This window comes from Alexandromys fortis, unplaced genomic scaffold (assembly GCF_014885135.2).
Source record: "Alexandromys fortis isolate MF-2015 unplaced genomic scaffold, M_Fortis_MF-2015_v1.1 scaffold_235, whole genome shotgun sequence".
Lineage (NCBI taxonomy): Eukaryota > Metazoa > Chordata > Mammalia > Rodentia > Cricetidae > Alexandromys > Alexandromys fortis.
Genome location: NW_026068114.1, coordinates 1,483,623 through 1,504,985, shown reverse-complemented (window position 1 = coordinate 1,504,985; position 21,363 = coordinate 1,483,623). Strand labels below are relative to the sequence as shown.

Below are 21,363 nucleotides of genomic sequence, written 5' to 3'. Positions count from 1 at the left end.
AAGACATTCTGCAGGACACAGCAGATAGTGACTGAACTGTCTTTGGAATTTCCTGCTTGATGAAAATGTCTGCTGGATACTATGGGCCTGAAGGCCGAAGATGGATGCCCCTATGGTACAGAGGAACTTTGGGTGACTGTCCAGGCAGCAAGATGTCTCTGTCATTTCTAGAGTTTTGGATTTCTTGTTTACTTAGGTAATATTATATCCTTCTGGAGTCTTTGATGGAGTTGAAGAATAAATAGTTATAGTTTTCCTTAGTTATGATAAGAGATAAAATAGATATAAATATTGTAACTGTAATTCTTACTTGATAACTGTTTTGTTATATGTAATTTTACTATGTTAAAGTTAAGGCCTTTCTTTTTTGTTTAAACAGAAAAAGGGGAAATGATGGAGGAAGGTCATTGGCTAATAAAGAAACTGCCTTGGCCCATTTTATTGGTTAGAACATAGGTAGGCGGAGTAAACAGAATAGGATGTTGGGAAAAAGAAGCTGAGTCAGGAGTCGCCATGATTCTCCCACTCCAGAAAGACGCAGGTTAAGATCCTCCCTGGTAAGCCACCTTGTGGGCTACACAGAATATTAGAAATGGCTTAGAACAATATGTAAGAGCTAACCAATAAGAGGCTACAGATAACGGGCTAGGCAGTGTTTAAAAGAATACAGTTTCGAGCATAAGCTAGCCATGGGGGCGGCCGGGTGCTGGGGACGCAGCCCTGCCGCTCCTATCACTACATTCAATTAATCATCTGTCTACTGAGTATTAAGCTATACTTCCATGGTGATTGCTAATCCCAAGACTCTTCACAGAGTAAAGATTATTACAAAATCAGAGCTATCAGACATAGTATTTCAACACACACACAAAAGTTAAATTGTAATTTGGTTAAACTGATTCTAAAAGCCATAACAAAGCCCACAAATATCTCTTCAGTTAAGCCTTTAGCAATGTCACAAAGACCACCCCCAACATCTGTAATGTGGCCATCTTCTTCCATAACCTAACAATGAAAGCAAATATTCTAACTGACGTAAATAAATTCCAACCCAACTGTTTTCGAAAAAGTTTTGAAAACCTGTTTCATAATCTTGGTTGGTTCTTCCTTGTCAATGGGTGTGCTGGCACACGCCTTATAATCCCAGTGGTATGGAGACGAGACACCAGGACCAGGAGGTTGTTTGTTTGTTTGGTTTTTCGAGACAGGGTTTTCTCTGTGGCTTTGGAGCCTTTCCTGGAACTAGCTCTGTAGACCAGGCTGGTCTTGAACTCACAAAGATCCGCCTGCCTCTGCTTCCCGAGTGCTGGGATTAAAGGCGTGCGCCACCGCGCCACCACCAACGGCCTCAGGACCAGGGTTTAAGGCCAGCCTTAGTTTAAGTATCCCAAAACAAACAAGCAAACAATAGACAATGCTTTGGAATATTTGGAGTTACTTAACAGATTGGTTTTGATTGAGAACTATGGAATTACTTAATGTAAGCACAACAGTTACTACATTAGCAACAGGTCCCAAGAGTAACAAAACACCTAGTCAGAAAAGGAAACACTAGGGGAGAGAAATAACCATTTTCTCTCTGGTCAGTCTACCAGAAGCTATCTCAACTGGTCAGGTGTTTTTTTTTTTGTTTGTTTGTTTGTTGTTGTTGTTGTTTTTTTAAGACAGAGCTTCTCTGTGTAGCCCTGTCTGTCCTGGAATTCACTCTGCAGACCAGGCTGCCCTCAAACTACTGATCCACCTTCCTCTGCCTCCCAAGTGCTGGGACTAAAGCCATGCGCCATCACTGCCCTGCAGAGTCAGGGATCTTCTCTCATTTTAACTTTTAAATTTAGTATGCAGAGTAATAAATTTCATTATTACCCTTTTACATATACATGCCATTATACTTTTTTATAACTAACTTCCTCCCTCCCTGCCCCCCATTCACGCCCTCTCTGTTTTGCCATCACAGGAACCCCACTCACTCCTTTCCCTTCTCCCCATCTTCCCGTCCCTAGTTTCATCGGCACATATGAAAGCAAACATTCAGCATTTGGTCTTTCTGAGTCTGGCTGATTCTAACAGAATGATGCCCAGCTGGACAGGGACTGACGTGTGTATGCTGTATCCTGAGCACTTAGGACGGGATACAGTCAGTGCTCAGCAAACATCTGCTACTACCCTTCCTCTTGAGAAGCTGCACCCACATCTCTAGTGCACACTTCCTCTGTTCCCCTTAAGATCCTTGTTTAATCTCCATCAAAACTGCTCTTATTAAGTCACAGCTCTGCTAAAAAACAATTGCTAAATGACACTACACTTGTGAGAAGAAACAGGAAAGCAACAATGACAAGGTCATCTGGAATAAGCAACCATTTGTCTGCTTCAGACGGGGTGCTGTTATGAGGCTCAGGCTGGTCTTGAACCCTTGATCTTCCCACCCAGAGTATGGCAAGCACCACCACTCCTGGGCTGAAGTAAGTAATATTTAAGAGAATTCCTCTGCATAAGAGCATTTTGAAACCTGTGGTGTATAAAGACGAGATTCTGTTAGGAGTCATATGGCAAACGCCTGTATCACGGCAGGGCCCGTGCAATGCTAGAGGACAGAGAGCATCAAAACACCCGTGACTCTTGCCTTTGTGGAATAAGCAGTGTCAACCCTTGAATAAAGCAACAGCCTACCGCTTACTGGGCAGTAAAAAGGTAGCTGAACTTGTTGGGATGCACAAGATTTATTCTTCTGCCTTCCTTGCAAAGCTGATGAGCTATAGACAAGTAGCTAGAAGGAAAAGCAGGTTGAGAAGATCAATGTTAATAGAGATGGCAATCTCTTCACTGCCTTGAAATATGCTCAAGTCAGGTAAGCTTCGCCCCAACGACTTCTTTCACAAACTATTTCCTGTCTATATTTTTTTATTCCATCTGCATACATTACTATGAATTTTTTCGGGGGTGGTGGTGGAAGTCACATTCATTTAAAGCTATCAGCAATAGCAGAAGACAAGGACTCCAGGGACCAATGGAGTCTGCTGAATATTAGCAGTGTGGTTTTTGGTGAGACACACAATGATCCAGATCTCTACTTTGTCTTCTCTGAAACCGATCTGCTCTGCCTGTATCACATAAAGACAGTAAGTGTCAGGTTTAGAATTAAAATGGCACAGAGGCTCTGTGTTTGAGTGCTTGACCCCACAGCTAGGGCACTGTTCTAGGACTATAAACCTTTCAGAGATGAGACCTGGCTGCACGAGGTGGGTTCCGATGAACTCTGCCCTCCTTCTGGTCAGCTCCTCCAGTTACTCTGAATGTGAGGAGGAAAGGAACCCAGCTGCACACTCCCTAGCACCATGAACATGACACGATCAACTGTATCCCCTCAAACTGTGAGCAAAAATAAACCTTCCTCCTCTAGGCTGCTTTGTCAGGTGTCTGAGCGCAGCAAGGAGAAAAGTAACTAATAGAACGGCCCAGAAAGACTCCCTTAGCTGACTGCCTACAACAAATGAGCACTCGAGAGGTGTGGAGTCCTCTCTATGTACTTAACGATCCTCTGAGGTAGTTTCTTATCTCACCAAGCAGGCAAATATACTTAAAGTCAGAAGTGCAAATCCTTGCCGTTCAGCGTGTCTGTTAGCTCTGCAGCCAACTAGAGCTCTGCAAGAGAGCCTGACCTTGTGGATAAATGGAAATACAAAAATTTGGGATTTAAGAAAAATTTTTATGTTAGTCTACTTTATCTCAGGTAGAAAGTCTAGGACAATAAAAATGTACACACTTACTCACAATTTGATGTTTAAGGAGTATGAAGCTGTGTGCTGTGGTAACTGAGGACTGCTAACATAAAGGCTAAGTTCTTCAGTACACAAAGGCAAGCCCCTGCTAGTAAATATGCAGCAACGTTGAATGTAAAAATATTTATTATGGAATCTGTCTGCAACCATTATAATGAGAAATACAAAAGTGTGTGAAACACACAAAACTCATAGCAATCTTCAAAAAACTAGGGGCTGGGGAGAAGGCTTAGTTTGCAAAAAAAAACTGCCACTCAGACATGAGGAACACAGGAGCCAGGTGTGACATGTGTCTGGATGCCCAGCACCAGGCAGCAGAGACAGGCAGGTCCCAGGAGCTCCAGGCTCAGAGAGAGATCCTGACTGAATAAATAAGGTGGAGAGCAGCAGAAAGGTAGCAGGCGCAACATCTGGCCTTCACACACCCAAGCACAGATGTACAGTTGCAGGCACACACCACACAAGCATGTATGGATACTACATGCACACGAATAAAAACCAAACATACAAGCACACAACTTAAGAGCTTACATGTACATATTCAAATTCAAATAACATTAAACATCACATATATTTCAATCTAATCTAGCTATCTATAATTACTTAATTTTACATACTGACTTACTTTAACATGCCTAACAAACTGAGTGTGGCGGGACACACTGGTAATGCCAGCATTCAGGAAGCAGAAGCAAATGGGTCAAGGTGAATCAGGGCTACACCTGCAGACCAGGTGAATCCTTGTCTCAAGAAGCTGGAAAGACGGCTCAGTTGTTAAAAGGGCCTGCTGCTCTTGCAGAGGGTCAGGTTCAATTCCCAGCATCCACATGATGGTTCACAACCATTCATAACTCCAGTTCCGGGTGGGGGGGATCTGGGGAGCGTGCACAAATGCACACATGTGGCATATATACATACATGCAAACAGAACACTCATAAGCAGAAAATAAATTCAAAAATTTTTAAAAAGACCATCTCAAAACTACGAAACAAAGTAAATATATTTAAGTAGTTATATTAAATATAGGCTTATGTATTATATAAAGTATACATTTAAGACACATTAATAAAAAATATATAAAAATATCTGATATAGGCTAGGAAGAAGACTAAATGAATAAAGTATTTGCCACACAAGCTGAGTTCAGATCCACGTAAAGCCAGATGCTGTACTCTGAAGCAAGAGGACAGGAGATGACACGAGAATCCCCAGAAGCTCACAGGCACATGCGAAGACAAGACAAGAGACACTGTCTTGTGGTGTGGTGGCACATGCTCCCCGCCCCCTCGGGGTTTCTCAGTGTAACAGCCTTAGCTGTCCTGGAACTCACTTTATAGACTAGGGTGACCTTGAACTCACAGAAATCCCTCTGCCTAAGCCCACTGAGTGCAAGGACTTCAAGGCTGTGGCACACACCTTTAATCCCAGAATAGGTGAATTTTTGTGAGTTCAAGGCCAGGTTGATCTATAGAGTGAATTTCAGGCCAATCTGAGCTACATAGTAAAACACTATCTGAATTAAAAAAGAAAAAAAAAAGTCCAGGTGATGCTGGCATAAGCCTTTGATCCCAGCATTCAGGGGGCAAATCTCTGTGAGTCTGAGGCCAGTCTGGTCTACAGAGCAAGTCTATGACAGCTAGGGCAACATAGAGAAACCCTGTTATGAAAAAACTAAAAAACAAATAAATTTTTAAAAAAGTCTAAATAACTTAAAAGGTAGAAGGCAAGGATCAATACTTGAGGTTGCACACATAATCATATGCACATACATGATAAACATATACACACAGAGAAGACTTTTTAAAGTTGGCAAATAAACAAACACATTAGTTAATGGCTTAGGAGACAGCTCAGACGGTGAAGGGAGTGTTTTCCATGCAAGCACGAGGACTGGGTGTGAGTTCCCAGAACTGATATAACAAAGTCAGTAATGGTGGCATATAAGTGTAATTTTGGAACTGGGCACCAGATAGGTGATCCCTGGGTCATCCAGCCTTGCATAATTAGAAAACCAATTATAATTAGAAAAATAGGCCAGGGACAGACTGTCTCAAGAAACCCGAGGTGAATGGTACCCGAGGAACAACATTCAAAGCTGACTTGCTTCCGTACTCAGTACTCATGTGCACACGCACAAACAAGCGAATACAAATGAATTTACACGCTAATGATTGTGTAAACAAGGACTCTAAGAGTTCCAGGAAGGAGACAATGGGACCTGAGCTATAAGGACTAGCTAAGTGTCTTCAAGAGCCAGCTCTGAAAGGACAGGTGACTGTGGTCAGAACGCACTGGTGAGGACGCCAAGGAAGCCGACATGGCTGGGACATCGTGCCTGTAGACCTGTGAGAAGGACGTATTTGCGTTCCCCTCACTTTCTGGATTTAGAACACAACAGAGATTTAATAAGTGACTGGATGAAGAAGCTGAGAGCAGACTAGATGTTTTTATAGCCTTAGAGGAGGAACATCTTGGTGAAAATGGCATCTCCTAACCTGACCTAGGAGCAGTAACGCTTCCCAAGGAGACATGGAGAACCTAACACTTCCTTGAACTTGTAGGAATGTTTCCTTAACTTGTACAGATGCTTCTGTATTCAATTTACTTAATTCTGTAAATTCTAAGAAACTGTAACTGCTTCTGTGAGTCCTTCACGCTGTTCTAGCGCACAGAACTAGTCATGCAAGGTAAAATCCCCAGCACACTGGAAGCTTTGCCGTGTAATCAGTTCCTGGGAGTCCCAGCTACACTCTGACAAGCTGTTCTCTGATTCTGCTTTCAGATACCTGAGAGTGCTTCTCCCCGCTGCAAGACTTCTTCAATATTGGCCACCATGATCCTCTGCACATCTTGCAATTCAGTGTTGATGGAGCCGAGATTTCTCCGAGCACGACTATCAATGTACAGCTTCTTGGTCTTCTGAATAAAGGTATCTAGAATGATGAAAGACAACCATTAACAATTTTCCTGTCCATCAAGCCACTGAAATAGGTCATCAAGACTTGAGTTTTACTCCAAGATTGGCCACTGCCCACTGCCTTGAGTTTATTCCTACATCTGCCATCTCTGTTATTGGCTTTGGCCTCCTTGTAAAGTGTTAAGACGACTATTCAGGTGAACTGTCCAGGGACACCTCTGAGTTTGAGGCATTTACTACCAGAATCCATAGAGAAATTAAGCTCCATTCTAGTACCCATTACCGAAAACAGAAAAATTTCAAATGTATTCAGAGAACCTCTGGGTTCCAGGACTTAATTGTACACATGCCCTGAAATAACGCTGGCAACACTTTATCAGCACAGCCTAAAATGGCAAAGAGTTAGATCAGCAGTCTACCTTCCAAATTTACCCCACAATTCAACTTCAAATCACATGTGATAAAAAGCATCCAAAATCACCAATACAGAACTGTGGGAATGACCTATTAGAAATATGTTCAACTCTTGCTAAAACAATTTACTGCTGTTTATGCTGATACCTGACTTGGCTTTCAATCCCTGCTCCATTTTCCTGCACTTTGAGATGCTGGCCTGTGCGGAGCACATCGGGTTTTGGCCATGAAGGATCTCCAGCAGTAAAAGGGAGCAGGCAGTACACTTGTCTTACTCTTCCCTTGGATTTACTAAATCTATCATCCAGAAAAATATCATTTAGAAAATTATATATCATAAAAATTAGCATTAGGCCATTTTTTTCTCTATTACTAAAAGCAAGATGATGCACCTGTCTAACAAACTTAAAAACTTTAGAAATTCTAACACATAATAGTGCTTCTCTTTTGACTAAGGATTTCAGCAATGTATTCTGGTTCTGCCTGTTCTAGCTCCCGGGGTTTATCATGCACAGGTCATATCCTGTGACCTACTGACACCACAATCTTTTACAGGTCTGACTGGTGCTGAACCTTCCCATAATTCCTGTGCAAACACAGACTCACACTTGCTACTTCTGAGTGTAGCAAACAGGGTTTCCAAATACCAGATATTTTCTAATTAGAGCTTCTTATTCTACTGAAAAAAAATTATCATCTTTACTGATTTCCAAACTCTGACTTCATAAAATTAGTCTCACTTTGTTGTCTATGGATAGGCGAAAAGAGCTCAGCTGTGGCGAGGCAGTCAAGTGTACTGCCATGCAGAATCTGTCCCAGACTAAACTACAGAAAGGCACATGGGAGCAGGACAAAACACTGGAAAAGTTTACTGATAAGAAGGAAGCCTTCTTCATTCAAAGAGACAAAAAGATAAGTTGGAGAAGAGACAGAATCAAACTCTTCCTATTATTTAACTAGGCAAATTCCACAGGAATATTATAGCCAGTCTATCAGAAAGTTTCTCCACAATGTTTACTCCCTTAACAGAGAAAGGCAGGGTCTAGTCTTACCAAATTCGATGAAGGAATAGGGCCTAGACACGGTGGGCACCTTCTTCCCATGCTGCTCATCAAATTCCGAGTGCAAGTCTTCCAGGTAGGCAAAGGCCAACTTCTTAGGGAAGGCAGCTTCACACAAGACCAAGTAACACACGCCCTGCTCAATAATGTAGCTGGAGGAAAAAGCAGGACACAGTTACTCATGAAGGACCCGTACTTCATGCTGAGGCTGACTTTTAGGGCCACATCAGCTTTTGAAAACTCTGACCTGAGTAATACGGTTCACTTCAGATCACAAATTGTTAGAACCAAGAAACCAACTATCTTTCCACTACTAAATATGTATCCAAAAGAACAGAGCTGCCAAGGCTGGCTCAGCATCAAGGACACTTGTTCTTGAAAGGGATCTGAGTTCGTTCTCAGCACTCACAGTGTAGCTCACAACCATCTGTACCTCTATTTCCAGAGGATTTGAACACCTTTTCTGACCTCTGTGAACAGCAGGCATGTGCACACATACACAGGCACACACATGCAGCAGAAAACTCATATACATAAAATAGGAAAAGCACCCACAAGAGAGTAGGAACATTGTGACTGTTTATTAATCACACAATTATTCAATTAATATATATTAAGATCTAAGAGGTTGTTTTTGAAAGCTACAGGTGTGACTTCATCCATCCTTTGACCCTGTATGACAAAAATATTACTGTACATACATTAAAGTCCTTCCATCTACAACATAAAATATAACTAAAAATTTATGGAGGACAAAATGTTGAAATTTAAATGAGATAGTGTTTACTGGCACAGAAAAAGTCACCTAAAAAGAGCCAAGCTGCCTATTTCTGGTTGAAAGAAAGTTGTAGAATATTACTTTAACTAGGCAGAGGTGTGTTGCATTTGTTTCTGCTGACTATGTTAAAGATGTAAAGACGTATTGTTTATGCTGTGTTTGTTGAACTATGAAAAGATGTGTTGATGTTTCACCTTGCCTGCCTAAGGCACCTGACTGGTCTAATAAGAAACTGACTGGTCAATATCTGGGCAGGAGAGGGATAGGTGGGGCTGGTGGGCAAAGAGAATAAGTAGGAGGAGAATGAAAAAGGAAGAAGGAGGAGAGAAAGAGGGAGAAAGAAAGGGAGATGCCTGGGGCCAGCCAGGCACTGTCAGCCAACAGGCAGAGCAGGAAAAAAAAAAAAAAAAAGGCAAAAAGGTTAAAAAAAAAAACCACCAATTTAAGTTAAAAGAGGCATCCAGAAACAAGCCCAAGCTTGGCCGAGCATCCAAAGTCTCCATGTCCTGACTGGGAACTGGTTGGTAGCCCAAAAGAAAAAGCCAGGTACAGAGGAATTCTAATCAACTGGGAAAATGTCAACAGTGAAACTGACTCCTTTCTGTGGCAGTGAGCTCTCTGGCATTCTGGAAAGGAAGGGGCTTTGTGACTACAAGCTAACGGGCTATTCTTGAAGAAAAGTTAAGCTACTAAAGCTTTTCAAAGCTTTTATTCACGGTACTCTATCCTAACAAAACATATACTAATAGAGCTCATAAATGCAGTGGACAAAGTCAGACACAAATCCGCACCTCTGCCTTCTGTTCCTGACTGAGGCATCCTAGAGTCCTTTAAGGGACATCTAAAGACTTATGTCTCTCTCAGGCAGGGAGTAACTTGTACGACACTGCTGTCCTCCTCGCACGGGCACCTGAATTCACTGACCTCCGTAACTTTAATCTGTGCCACCATTTATGCTAGTTTCCTTCCCAGAGGAGTAAACAGGACTTACTGCCTGACTTCAAAGCTACAAGGACACACACTACCAGTAAAATAAAGGCATATTCTCGTAGTGTCCATAGCCTTTCCGATGAAACAGTCACGCTTCATCACAGTCAAATGGGACATGTCTATGACAAACCAGACCCCACACACTTGCTTCAGAGGTGCTTTTCCACACCTGGACAAATTCCGTTCCTTCTCTCCTGTTCAAGCCTCTGTAATCTCTTTTTTCTGTGAAACTTTTATAATCCCTTTTCTTCTAGTCCCTTTCTTCAAACACACAAATAGGAATTTATTGCTTTCTTCAAAGCACTTCATTTTCACTTCTTGTTCTAAAGCCCAGCTTCTTTATCGAGGTTTATGTTGGGGTTAAACCCCACTAAACCTCTCGGGATTCAGAAGGATCGCTACAGCAGGCGAAAACCTGACTAATGAGGTCTGAGGGTAAGTGAAATAAACTAGCTCACAGAAGTCTTTTTACCACGACCCATTTACTCTATGTTCGCTGTGATGCTCTCTTGATGTTGCCCTTTCGGTATTCCTCCTCCATGTTCCTCACTGTTCTACCCCTCCCACTAGGTTTCTAGTTTATACACGCATAGAGTAATCAAGCAGACATTATTTTAGGGCTAACAGGATGGATAAAAGACTGATAAGGTAGTGCCTTATATCTCGGAATGGGTGTGGCTGTGAAGCTCCCCAAGGAGGATTAGGATGGAGCTTGGCCCTCCCGGTGCTGTATCTGCAGGCACCCAGGTGAGAAGGAATTTCTTTCTCTGGGGCTGTTTTTTTTTTTTTCCTGCAAAGGTACAAACAGTTAATTTCCTAGAATAAGACCTTGTGTCAAATGAAAGTACAGAATATTAATAACTTATTAGGGTAGAGCAAAGACCAGTGGATTACACCTTCCTGAGTCTGCTGCTAGAGAATTCAGGGCTGCAGAGACCTGTTTATCAGTAAGAGCAGACATACTGTCCTCTGCTCAGTGCCTCCTGCTCAGGGCTCTTCTTGTCAATAAGGATAGTTGTAGGGGAGTAGCTTATGTAGATCTGACCATGAGAACAAAGGTTTGGCTGAGTGAATGCTTTCACACACCCCCCCCCCCCCCCCCCCCCCGCAGTATGGGGAAAGGTATACAGTTGTCAGTACAGGAAGACAATCAGGTATAAAGAGTGATAATCTGCGGGGGTATTTCGGGATGATTTCACAAGGTTTCTACAGAACTGTCAGTGACCATCCAAAAGACAGCTGTTCCCGAAGCTTTGCAAATCTGGTTCCCCACAAGTTGTACACTTGTGGGTGTGTCTGTGTGTCTGTGAATCGATCAGCTGAACATTCACTGTATGTACTTGGGGCTCACAACTCTTCTTAGCTGGTGGATTGTGACCCTATATGGCACTGTTTAGAAGAATGTAGAACTCTGGAAAATCTGGCAACACCAGAACGTTTCTGAATGAGCAAAACAAAATGGAAACTGGAACCCATATGAACAAGGCATTTCTATCAGGGCTCTGCAACAATGCATGACACGCTTTCGCTGCAGCTTCACTTCTGAACACAGGTGTCAACACACGTTCCTACAAATGCCTGGGACACACGAGCTCAGTTCTGAGGCTGCTCTGTCATGAATTGAAGTGTTCCTTTGTGGACTATAGCAAGTTTTCTGCTCTTAGAGAGTAAATAATGATTTTATATTAGAAAACAAAGACATTTCCCTATCATTATTCCTCACTATGTAACTATCAAAGTAGTATTAGTCATGTTTGATTTTAAAGCCTGCTATTTGAGTTGCATTAAAAAAATAAAATCATTAAATGAATTTTGGCTTGAAATCTGGACAGAATTCCCACCAATTTCTGAAATGGCCTTCACCACGCTTCTGCTATCTTGCACTACATACTTATGCAAAGCAGCATCCTCAGCATTGAAGACTATAAAATCAAAATGAAGATAAACTCTGAAAAACACTGATGATGCTCTATACCCTGCAGAATCAAACATTCAGTCAACTCAATCCTTTATGTAAAAATAAGACACATTCATCTCATGAGCGTGTAAATTTGCTTATGTTTTAACAAAATAACAAATTTAGTTATACACCAAAGAATGACTTAAAATAAAATTTTGAATAATTTATGACCAGCAAATATCTGTGTGTCCATTTTATGTACCTATATATTCAGTGACGTAAAAATTTCATGGACAGAAAAGTAGGTGGAAAAGTTTAACAAGCCCTGCTCTAAAGCACTGTGGTCATTTGATGTGCCTCTATCAGGAGAACACTGGCCCATTAGGAGGTGTGGGCATCCAGGAGACAATACAAGGTCCAGCAAAGAAAAAGCCTTCACTAGCTCTTCAGCAGAAAAAAAAGCCAAGACTCTGCGAGTCCTACAGGAATCAGAAGAAAATCTCTTTCCAAGTTCACTAACTCTTTCCTAGGTCTTTTGTCCTCTAGTCCACGTAGAGCTACACGATCGTCCTACAGTATCTTCTGCAGGATGCATTCAGGGTACCCAGAGTTACTAAAACTGGAAAATGCCTACGTTCCTAACACAAGGTGAAACAATATTTGCAAAAAATCCATGTGTATCTTTTCTTAGACTTCAAATCATCTTAAATACCTAATAGAGTATAAATGCCTTCTTAATAGCTGTTATGTTGTTTAGGTAATGATAAGAAGAAAAAAAACCATAAAACCCATGTCTGTTTAAAACAGATACAAGTTTTTAAAATATTCTCAATGCATGGTCCTTTGCTGTGGACATGGCTTCCACAGAGGCAGAACCTGTAGACATGGAAGATAACTGTATCATATATATAATTAAATGGATACATCTGTACTCTTTTGGCTAATTTGTCTAGGCTGCCAGTCTCAGCTCATGGGCTCCTACAGGTCTCCTGTATTAACCTATAGGCGCATGCTACCTCATATGACCAAATGGCTCTTTTTTGGTGTTAATTAAAGTATCTTTTTTTNCATGCCTGCAGGCCAGAAGAGGGCACCAGATCTCATTACAGATGGTTGTGAGCCACCATGTGGTTGCTGGGAATTGAACTCAGGACCACTGGAAGAGCAGTCAGTGCTCTTAACCTCTGAGCCATCTCTCCAGCCCCTAATCAAAGTATCTTTAAAAATGCCTCAGATAATACATAATTACCTTATAAAATGTGGTGTCCACCATTTTCTTTTTAAAGCATACCTGACTTTGATAAGCTGAAGTACTTTTGCTTGCAATGTTGCTTATCAGCCATTTGGTTTTCAGCAAGCAGCTCCTTGTCCTAGCAGACCTTTCCACCTGAGCTGCTTGCTGTCACAACGAAGCTTACTTAGCTGATCCTCTTTTACATTGTTGTGATCTTCTATAACATCTTTCCTTTTCAATCTTTTCTGATTTTTAAAGACTCAACTTGGCATGTATCATTTAACACCAATTATCTATAGATAATTAAAAATCCAATAAAGATGGTTGATACTGCTGACTTGACAGGATCTAGAAGTGACTCCTTGAGGGAGTTTCTACACTGCCTTAACCGAGACAAAAGACCAACCCTACACACATCAGGGCTCTGTGGACTGACATCCAGGGCTGGTGGAGCAGGCTGAGCAGCAGCACTCCTCTCTGCTTCCCACCTACAGATGCAGGGGGAGCAGCTGTCTCGAGCCCTCCCCACTGTGACTTTACTGCTGTCATGGAGACAGAAATAAACCCTTCTCCTTTATTTTGCTTCTGATAGGTTCTCTGGTACAGCGCTGAGAAAGTAACACAGTTCCTTCCACCCTTCTTAAGGGCATTGTTCATAACCATGGAGTGCCTGGGGATACTGTTCAATGGAGGGTACTTTTCTAGCATGTATGAGGGCACTGAGTTCAAGCCTCAGTAATAAAACCACCACTTCCACAGCCACCGACTTTGATGCTTTTAAATTCTTTTATAGTTTTTAAATATTATTGTCTATTCTCTATGTATCAAGCAACATGCTAAAAACTTATGAATCTCCTTAAAGTCCTTGTAGAGAAATCCTCTGAAGAGAAAACCTTGGAGATGTTATATTACTTTGCTTGGTAATGTCTTTGAGCCATTTGTGTCTGGCTCCAAGATTGTTTCTAAAGCAAGAAGTTACCTATTATTACATGACAGGTATGGAATAGAATTTGCTGGGCACAGGTTAACAATTTAAATTACTACAAGCATGTTAAGTTAAAAAAAATTAAGAGTTCAGTTTTCTAGAAAGAAGGCCAGAAAAAGTGCTTCCACAAAGAGACTAGTTTTAAAGATATCTTTATGTTTAAGAAACTGTTACTTTTCTGGGCTGGGGAGATGGCTTAGTTAGTAAACTACATGTCTTGCAAGCTTGAAGCCCCAAGAACACACGTTTGTTGTTGTTTTAAGCGTTAGGTGTGGTGACACACATTTATAACCCCAGCACTGGAGAAGGAGACAGGCAAAGATCCCTGGGGCTCACTCCAGCTAGCTTAGCCTACTTGGGAGATCTGGGCCAGTGAGAGAGACTATTGTGGACAGAGCCTGAGGCTGTCCCCAGGCTGTCCTCTGGCACTTCACATGTGTGCACAAATGCACGTACTCTTGCATAAAGCCTCACAGGAGGAAACAACACTGCTACTTTCTAAAAAATGTTTTTAAAAAGATGCATATATGCATTTATTTTTAAATGCATTTAAAAACAGAGTATATGGGGTAGGTATGTGTGTGAGTGGAGGCAACACGGAAGTGTACTAGAGAGCATCTGATGCTCCGGAGCTAGAATTACAGGTGGCTGTGAGCCACTTGACAGGGTGCTGGGAACGGAACCTGGTCCTCTACAAGAACAGGAAGTGCTCTTCACCACTGAGCCATCTCCCCAGCCTTACTGTTGAGTCTCACACTTAAATGATCACAAGGAAATCAGAGCTATACTCACTGAAAAGTCATGGCTCCTGCTTCCAAGGTACATCTGGTAGGGGACTGTTCGTTCAACTTTCGAAAGAGCTGCTTAGCCTGACTCTGATACTGTTGAAGGTCCCGGCCTGACTGAAAGAAGATAACTTCATTGAAGAATTTAACACACACACACAAAGCTCTATCAGTTAGAAGCAGCATGATATCACAAGAATACTATGTAAATAAAATCCTTCATTTAGCGGTTAATAAGATTTATTTCAATAAAGAAAAATGTCTAACTTTTAGAACAAATAAGAAAATCTAATTCCTAGTTTTTCCAAGACCCCAGTACTTAGTTGCTAAGAAGCAAAAGTGTGTATGTCAACTACATGTAAGGCACTCAGTGTTCTCTTTACCATGAGGGTACTATCCTCCTCCTCACCCACTTCCCTCACAGCTCCTGGCACGAAACCACACATCCTGTGACACACCCTGGAGAAAGTTCTGAGAACCAAAGGCCGGTGACTCTCATTTTGATGTTGGAGTATCAACAGAATCTTCCACAAAAGTGGAAGAGCATTTAAGTAAAACTATCTGTGACTGAAAACTCCACGGACACTACCACTTTAACTAGGCAGAAAGGCCAACTATCCTTTATTACCAGAATCTTTTTGACTCTCCAATCTAGGCAGCAAATGTGAACTCAGAGAGATATGTGTAAAACGGATAACACTCAAATGGAACAGTTAGTATTTCTCTGAACAATTTCTTAAAAAGAAAAGGAGGGGTATACTGTAGTCACACCACTTGGAAAGGATCAACGGCATTCCTTACCAACCTACTACATGAAGAGTGAGAAACCAATAGCCATTGCCAACTCATCCTCATCCTGGGGAGGAAGGAGGGCATTCTGTAGCTATGCTGTGAAGCTCTCTACCGCTCAGATTTGCAAGCTGGAAATTTCACCACCAAGCTGATGGTAAGGAAGTGGAGCCTCTTGGAGATGGTCAGTTATGATGAATGTGCGCTAATGGCTGAGGTTGATGCCCCTGGATGAAACCCCAGAAGGCTAATTTGGCCCCTGTAGCACATAGAGACCCACACAAAGTTGCTATCTATGAATTAGAAGCAGACACCAAGTCTGCTAGCCTTGTCCTCTTGGATGTCTAGTCTCTAGACCTAGAGAAGTATCTCTTGTTGGTTATAAACAAGCCAGTTTATACACACTGCCATGTGACAGAAAGCCCTAATTACCCCATTTTTGGAATTATTTATTTTGTATAGAAAGATAGACTGGCTTTCCTTTGGCAGACATCTCATCATGCTGAAATAAAAGTGGTAATATTAGTTCTCCCACAGTCTGGGAGGGACACACCATGAAATATCTAGCTTCCAGACATACGCCACTGAGCCAACAGTAGAAACAATGAGGTAGTTCCAACACGACAGGTCTGCAAAGACGCAAGGACACAAAGACAGTGACCTAGAATGCCAATAGAAATGGGGTGATCAATAAGCATGAGGGAAGCCAGGATAGTCAGACAGAGTCCACTCAGTGCACTTACTGTGGATTCATCTTGTTCAGTATTGCTGTTATAACAATGATCTGATATGATGCTATCTGTCTGAGACATGCTTCAGTATCAGTGTACATATGCATGTGCATATTATGTCAATTCACACAGTAAACGATATTAAGCAGTATGCTTACATGCATCTATCCATGCCAGAAGATGTTAGCGAATATTATTATATGCTTTCCATCAGTAAGAAATGGTGAACGACATCCTATTTTTATGTGAATGGAATTTACCAATCTGTTTGCTTCAGCATGACGTTATGTGAAGAAAGAGATCTGAACCCATACCAGCACTGGTAAGGGATCCAGCTAATGTCGGGAATGTCACTTAAGTGATAATGAAGAACAGCATGCATGATTTTAACCATGGCTCCACACTGGATCTCCTAGTGACTTTAGAAAATATTATGTGCAATCTTCACTCCTAAATCAATAAATTAACATTGCTCTTCAGTTGCTAAAGGCAGATGAACACCTTAAAGGCACAGCTGAAGAAAATGATGGCAAAAACCCAAAACAAAACAAACAGCTCACAAACACACAACCCTGACAATCAAATAAAAATTGATACAAATCTCCCAGCTTTCTAAGACACAATATAAATCTGAGAGAACAAAACTAAAAGTAATACTGATTATAGAAATAATGGTTGAAAGCATGCTACAATTTCAAAGTTTGCAAAAAAAAAAAAAAAAAAGCAATGTCATGCACATTGGGCAAATCTACATATAGAGATTCTAGTATGACAATCAACACTAACGCTGGTACAGCTGGCATTAACATTCCTAAGAACAAAATCATTCTGGCTAAATAATAGTTTTTCTGACATATTTACACAATAGACTACTAGGAAGGCATTAAAATATTTAATGATATGAGACAACATTCAGCACGTACAACTGTTAGTGGAAAAATGAAGTCAGTCTTATAGTATTTTTATAGTATACTTATAGTATAGTCTTATAGTATTATTTAATTTTACATACATACACGGGGGGAAGAGAAGAGGGAGGGGAATATGAGAATATTTGAGTACAGATTATAGGAAATAAACACCATTTGCACTTTTGGTTATATAAGTCACTAAACTCTTTAAATAAGCATGGATTAATTCTACAGTATAAAAAATACTCATTCACTCCAGTTCATTGCATCTTTATACAAAGTGTGTGTAAATCTGGTTTGTAAATTTAAAGACAGGCTAGAATTCGGAAAACACTATAGAAATAAACAAAGTTAACACTTTCTGTCAGGGACTATTCTGAAGAGTTTACATAATTTAACTAATTTAATCACCCTATTTAACTTAGGAGTTGATTAGAATTATTATTCCAATGTTATACTTTAGAAACCAAAATTGACCAAGGACTCTATGGGGCCAGAAAGGGAAGAACTAGGATATGACCTAGATAATCTGACCCCACAGTCTCCACTTCAAGCTCTATGACATCCCACCTTCTAGACCATGTCTTGTCAATCATGTAGTTCACAGGACATGCTCAAGGAGCTATGTGGTAGCTGATCAAAACTCCACAAAAAAACAACATAACCACTGTTTTACAGACTAATGTGACTTGCTTTCAATGTCAAAACCACAAAAGACACACAGTCAGTTAGCTCAGCTAAAAATACCTAAATGCCCTTGATTGTGCTTTCTACTTCATGTAGAAGAAATTAAACACCTGTCTGCCCTGTGAGATATATAATACTCCAATAATGACGAGAATGAAAACAGCTGGCTCTGCCATGAGGCGAACTTGAGGTCGTCCACGGGTATATTTAGGGTTTCTAGTACGTGTAGGGTTGACTCTATATTATGACAAAAGGTACAAGACAGTGATTTGCCTCAGAACCACAGTACTTTTGCCATCTCACTAGGCCTAGTAGACAACTAGTGCTACCAAACAGCATCTTTTACCTTTCTAAGAAGGTTTCAGACTCGGTTTTGTTTTACAAACCAATGAATATACCAGGTATACTTACAAAGCACGGGTGAGAAGTTCTTTCCAGCACGGGTGGCCCCTCAACTGCTGCATAATAGTCAAGTTCCACATCATTGATATCAGGGTGATGACCTCATCCTTCTCATTATCTCCCACTTCCCACATACTTTAGTGCTGCCAAAGATCACTGTTTTCTCTAAGGACATTTAGCTAAGGTCTTATCATCTCTGGATCCTTGATAAACTCAGCTGGTCAAAGGTTAGTTTGACCAAGAACCAGCCTTTTCGTCTGTAGGCAATTATAGTAACCGCCCTTAAACAAGGGAAGCGAGGCAGTTCTACTGTACAGCAGGTACTTGTCTTACTGGCTCCCTATCGTCTACCTGGTTCTAACACCTTTCCTGAAGCTGAACTTCCTTCCAGAACTAGAGCAAAATTAAAGCAAATACAGTAATTTCGAGGTAGAATAGAAAGGTAGATAAAAGAAACGGCAAACATCCTAAAAGTCTGGGTTTTTGAAGAACCTCTCTGCCTGCCCTAAGCCTAACTTTCTAGTTAAGCCCACACAGTCAGCACTGTATAAACTGCCCTGTCTATACGATATGTGTCACTCTCTACTGCATTATCTTAGTAACCAGTCATTCTCCCTAACAAAGCAGTTAACAGCATATATAGGGACTGGCACCTAGTAAATACCCAAAAATAACCTCATGAGTACTGTACAAATAATTAAAAGGACATGAATTACTTTGGCTTGGATAATTAGCGGACTGAATATATAACTATTTGGTCAAAATAATCTATGCCGTAAAAGATATTTCTGGTACGCACCTTTAATCCCAGCACTCGGGAGGCAGAGACAGGCAGATCTCTGTGAGTTTGAGGCCAGCCTGGTCTACAAAAGCTAGTTCCAGGACAGCACCAAAGCTAAACAGAGAAACCCTGTCTCAAAAAAATAAAGCAGAGGGATCAATTCAAGGCAAGCAAGCACCAGCTATATGGAACATGTACCAAATTTAAAAAAAAAAAAAAAGTTACTTCTGTATTCATAAGAATTGAATGCATGGTTGAAAAGTCTTAAATGGGGCAGAACAGACAGTGGCTAGGAACTTAGGTTCTGGTCTAGAGCCAAACTGATACTGATAAGAAAACAGAAGCTGATTACTATAATCAGCAATTCTCAAAAGGAACTTTTGGAAGTGTCTGAACAAGAGGTCAGAGAATGTGCTCCTCCTGCCATTTGGAAGTAGAGGCCAAGGATATTAGGAGACATCCCACAAGGCACAGGACAGTCTCTGGCAACAAGGAACCATTCAGTCCTAAATGTGAACAGTGCCAGGTAAAACAGGGCCCCCAGCTTATTAGCTGTGTGACTTTAAGCAAGCAGCCTATTCTCTGTAAGCCTCACTAAGGGTGACGGGAGCACGCACTGTAACATGGACAGTATGAGGACGGAGGAAGTACCACACTTAGCAAGCTCGGGACAGCACTGCTGTGTACTGGACACTCTACAATGCTCTGTGCATTGTAAGGATGGCAAAGATCAGCATACAATGGGTGCTTTCTGCAGACATTAAGAGTTCAGAAAGACATTATTTAAAATCGAAATTACTGAAGGGAAATAATGAACTCACAATCACAAAAACACTTCTGGGGAGAATTTCTTGTCAATGAAACAAAAGCAACCGGTTTTGGCAGATCGATAACAAATAAATACCAAGTTTAAAGTTATGAATTTTTCTGAAAATTATCCAAGCAGAAACTAGGGGCCCACTAACAATAAATAGCATCTCATATCCACTTTCACCCCCCCCCCAATAGAATTCAATGCAACTGCCCAGATTTTGCTCCTCTCTACCCCACTGCTACCCCTCATGGGAAAAATATTTCCCAAAGTATGTATCTTCTACCACCAGCTCTCTCCCTACCCTGCCATCTCCTTTATTCAGATCATATTCTTGGTCTCATTTGAACAATAACTGTGGAGGTAGGAACTGTACTGAACTTTGACAACTTTACAAGTGGCAATATTACCTCATCCTCTTTCAAAAGATGTCATCGGGCTAGGTCAAGGATCAGGTGCTACAGGAAAAGGAGGTGAAGAAACGAGGGTGATCTTCCCCGACAGAAGTCAACAACAGCCTTAGCGGCAGCAGAAAATAAAAGTCCTGAATTTTAAGAAAGTCCCTAAAAACTCATCTCAAACTGGCTGGGTGATCACAATGAGACAAAGGTATCCTTTTTGTCTAAAGAGAAACAGGTAACACCAAACTCTAACTCCTCCGACAAAGATTTCTTCTCACAGGTAGTCTCTCTACCAACAAACGGTTCTAGAGCTACGGGAGAGGAGGGGGTGCCTGCGAGGTTGCCAGGGTCTCGCTCGTCCAAGGAAGGAATCCATAGCTGGGAGCGACTGGAGGGCTCCGGGCTCAGAGCGCAGCTTACCTGTTCGTCCTCCTGCATCGAGGCGGCCAGCGGAAGCCCGTCCGCTACGCGGGCGATCATCGTCAGCAGCACCATCTTCCCAGGCTATGGAGACCCGGCCGCCTCAGTCGCCGTCCTCTCTTCTCCCGCGGTGGCCGGTTACACCTACCGCTCACTTCCCCAACAGCTAGCCGCTGGCGTCTCCGCTTCCCGCTGAGGTGGCCGGAAACGGCTCCAGAGCTTTCCACTACCGGTCCCTCCAATTGACTTCCCGCCGAGAACCACAACCACCAGCACTTTAGTTCCTCAGTCTTTCCACCTACCTCGCCAACTAGTCAATTCCCGCCTACTTTTGTGATTTTTTTCTTTCACTAAATCCTGTCTCTTGAAGGGGTGTGGCACCCAAGCTGAAATGATTTTCTAGTTTTTTTTTACACTCGAAGTGTTCGAAAAAGGGCTAGAAAGGTGACTGAGAGCAAACTTTTAGACGAACAGAGTGTGAAGCAATTGAAAAGCTTTATGTTTTCTTATTTTTTTTTGTTACAGAAAACTGTGTGTGTGTGTGTGTGTGTGTGTGTGTGTGTGTGTGTGTGTGTGTGTATTACATTAG

The 21,363-nt window shown here is 41.6% G+C and overlaps 1 protein-coding gene across 1 annotated transcript in view; it reads right to left on the bottom strand.

The window, feature by feature from the left end:
- Sec22b (SEC22 homolog B, vesicle trafficking protein) overlaps window positions 1–20,985 on the bottom strand; it is a 26,262-nt gene extending 5,277 nt beyond the window's left edge. The window contains exons 1-4 of the mRNA XM_050124780.1: window positions 20,775–20,985; window positions 14,849–14,958; window positions 8,161–8,321; window positions 6,564–6,710 (exon numbers count right to left, since the gene is read on the bottom strand). Of these exons, the coding sequence (XP_049980737.1) occupies window positions 6,564–6,710; window positions 8,161–8,321; window positions 14,849–14,958; window positions 20,775–20,849 (493 nt within the window). The 5' untranslated portion in view covers window positions 20,850–20,985. The remainder of the gene's footprint in view (window positions 1–6,563; window positions 6,711–8,160; window positions 8,322–14,848; window positions 14,959–20,774) is intronic.
- Between the last annotated feature and the right edge of the window lie 378 nt (window positions 20,986–21,363).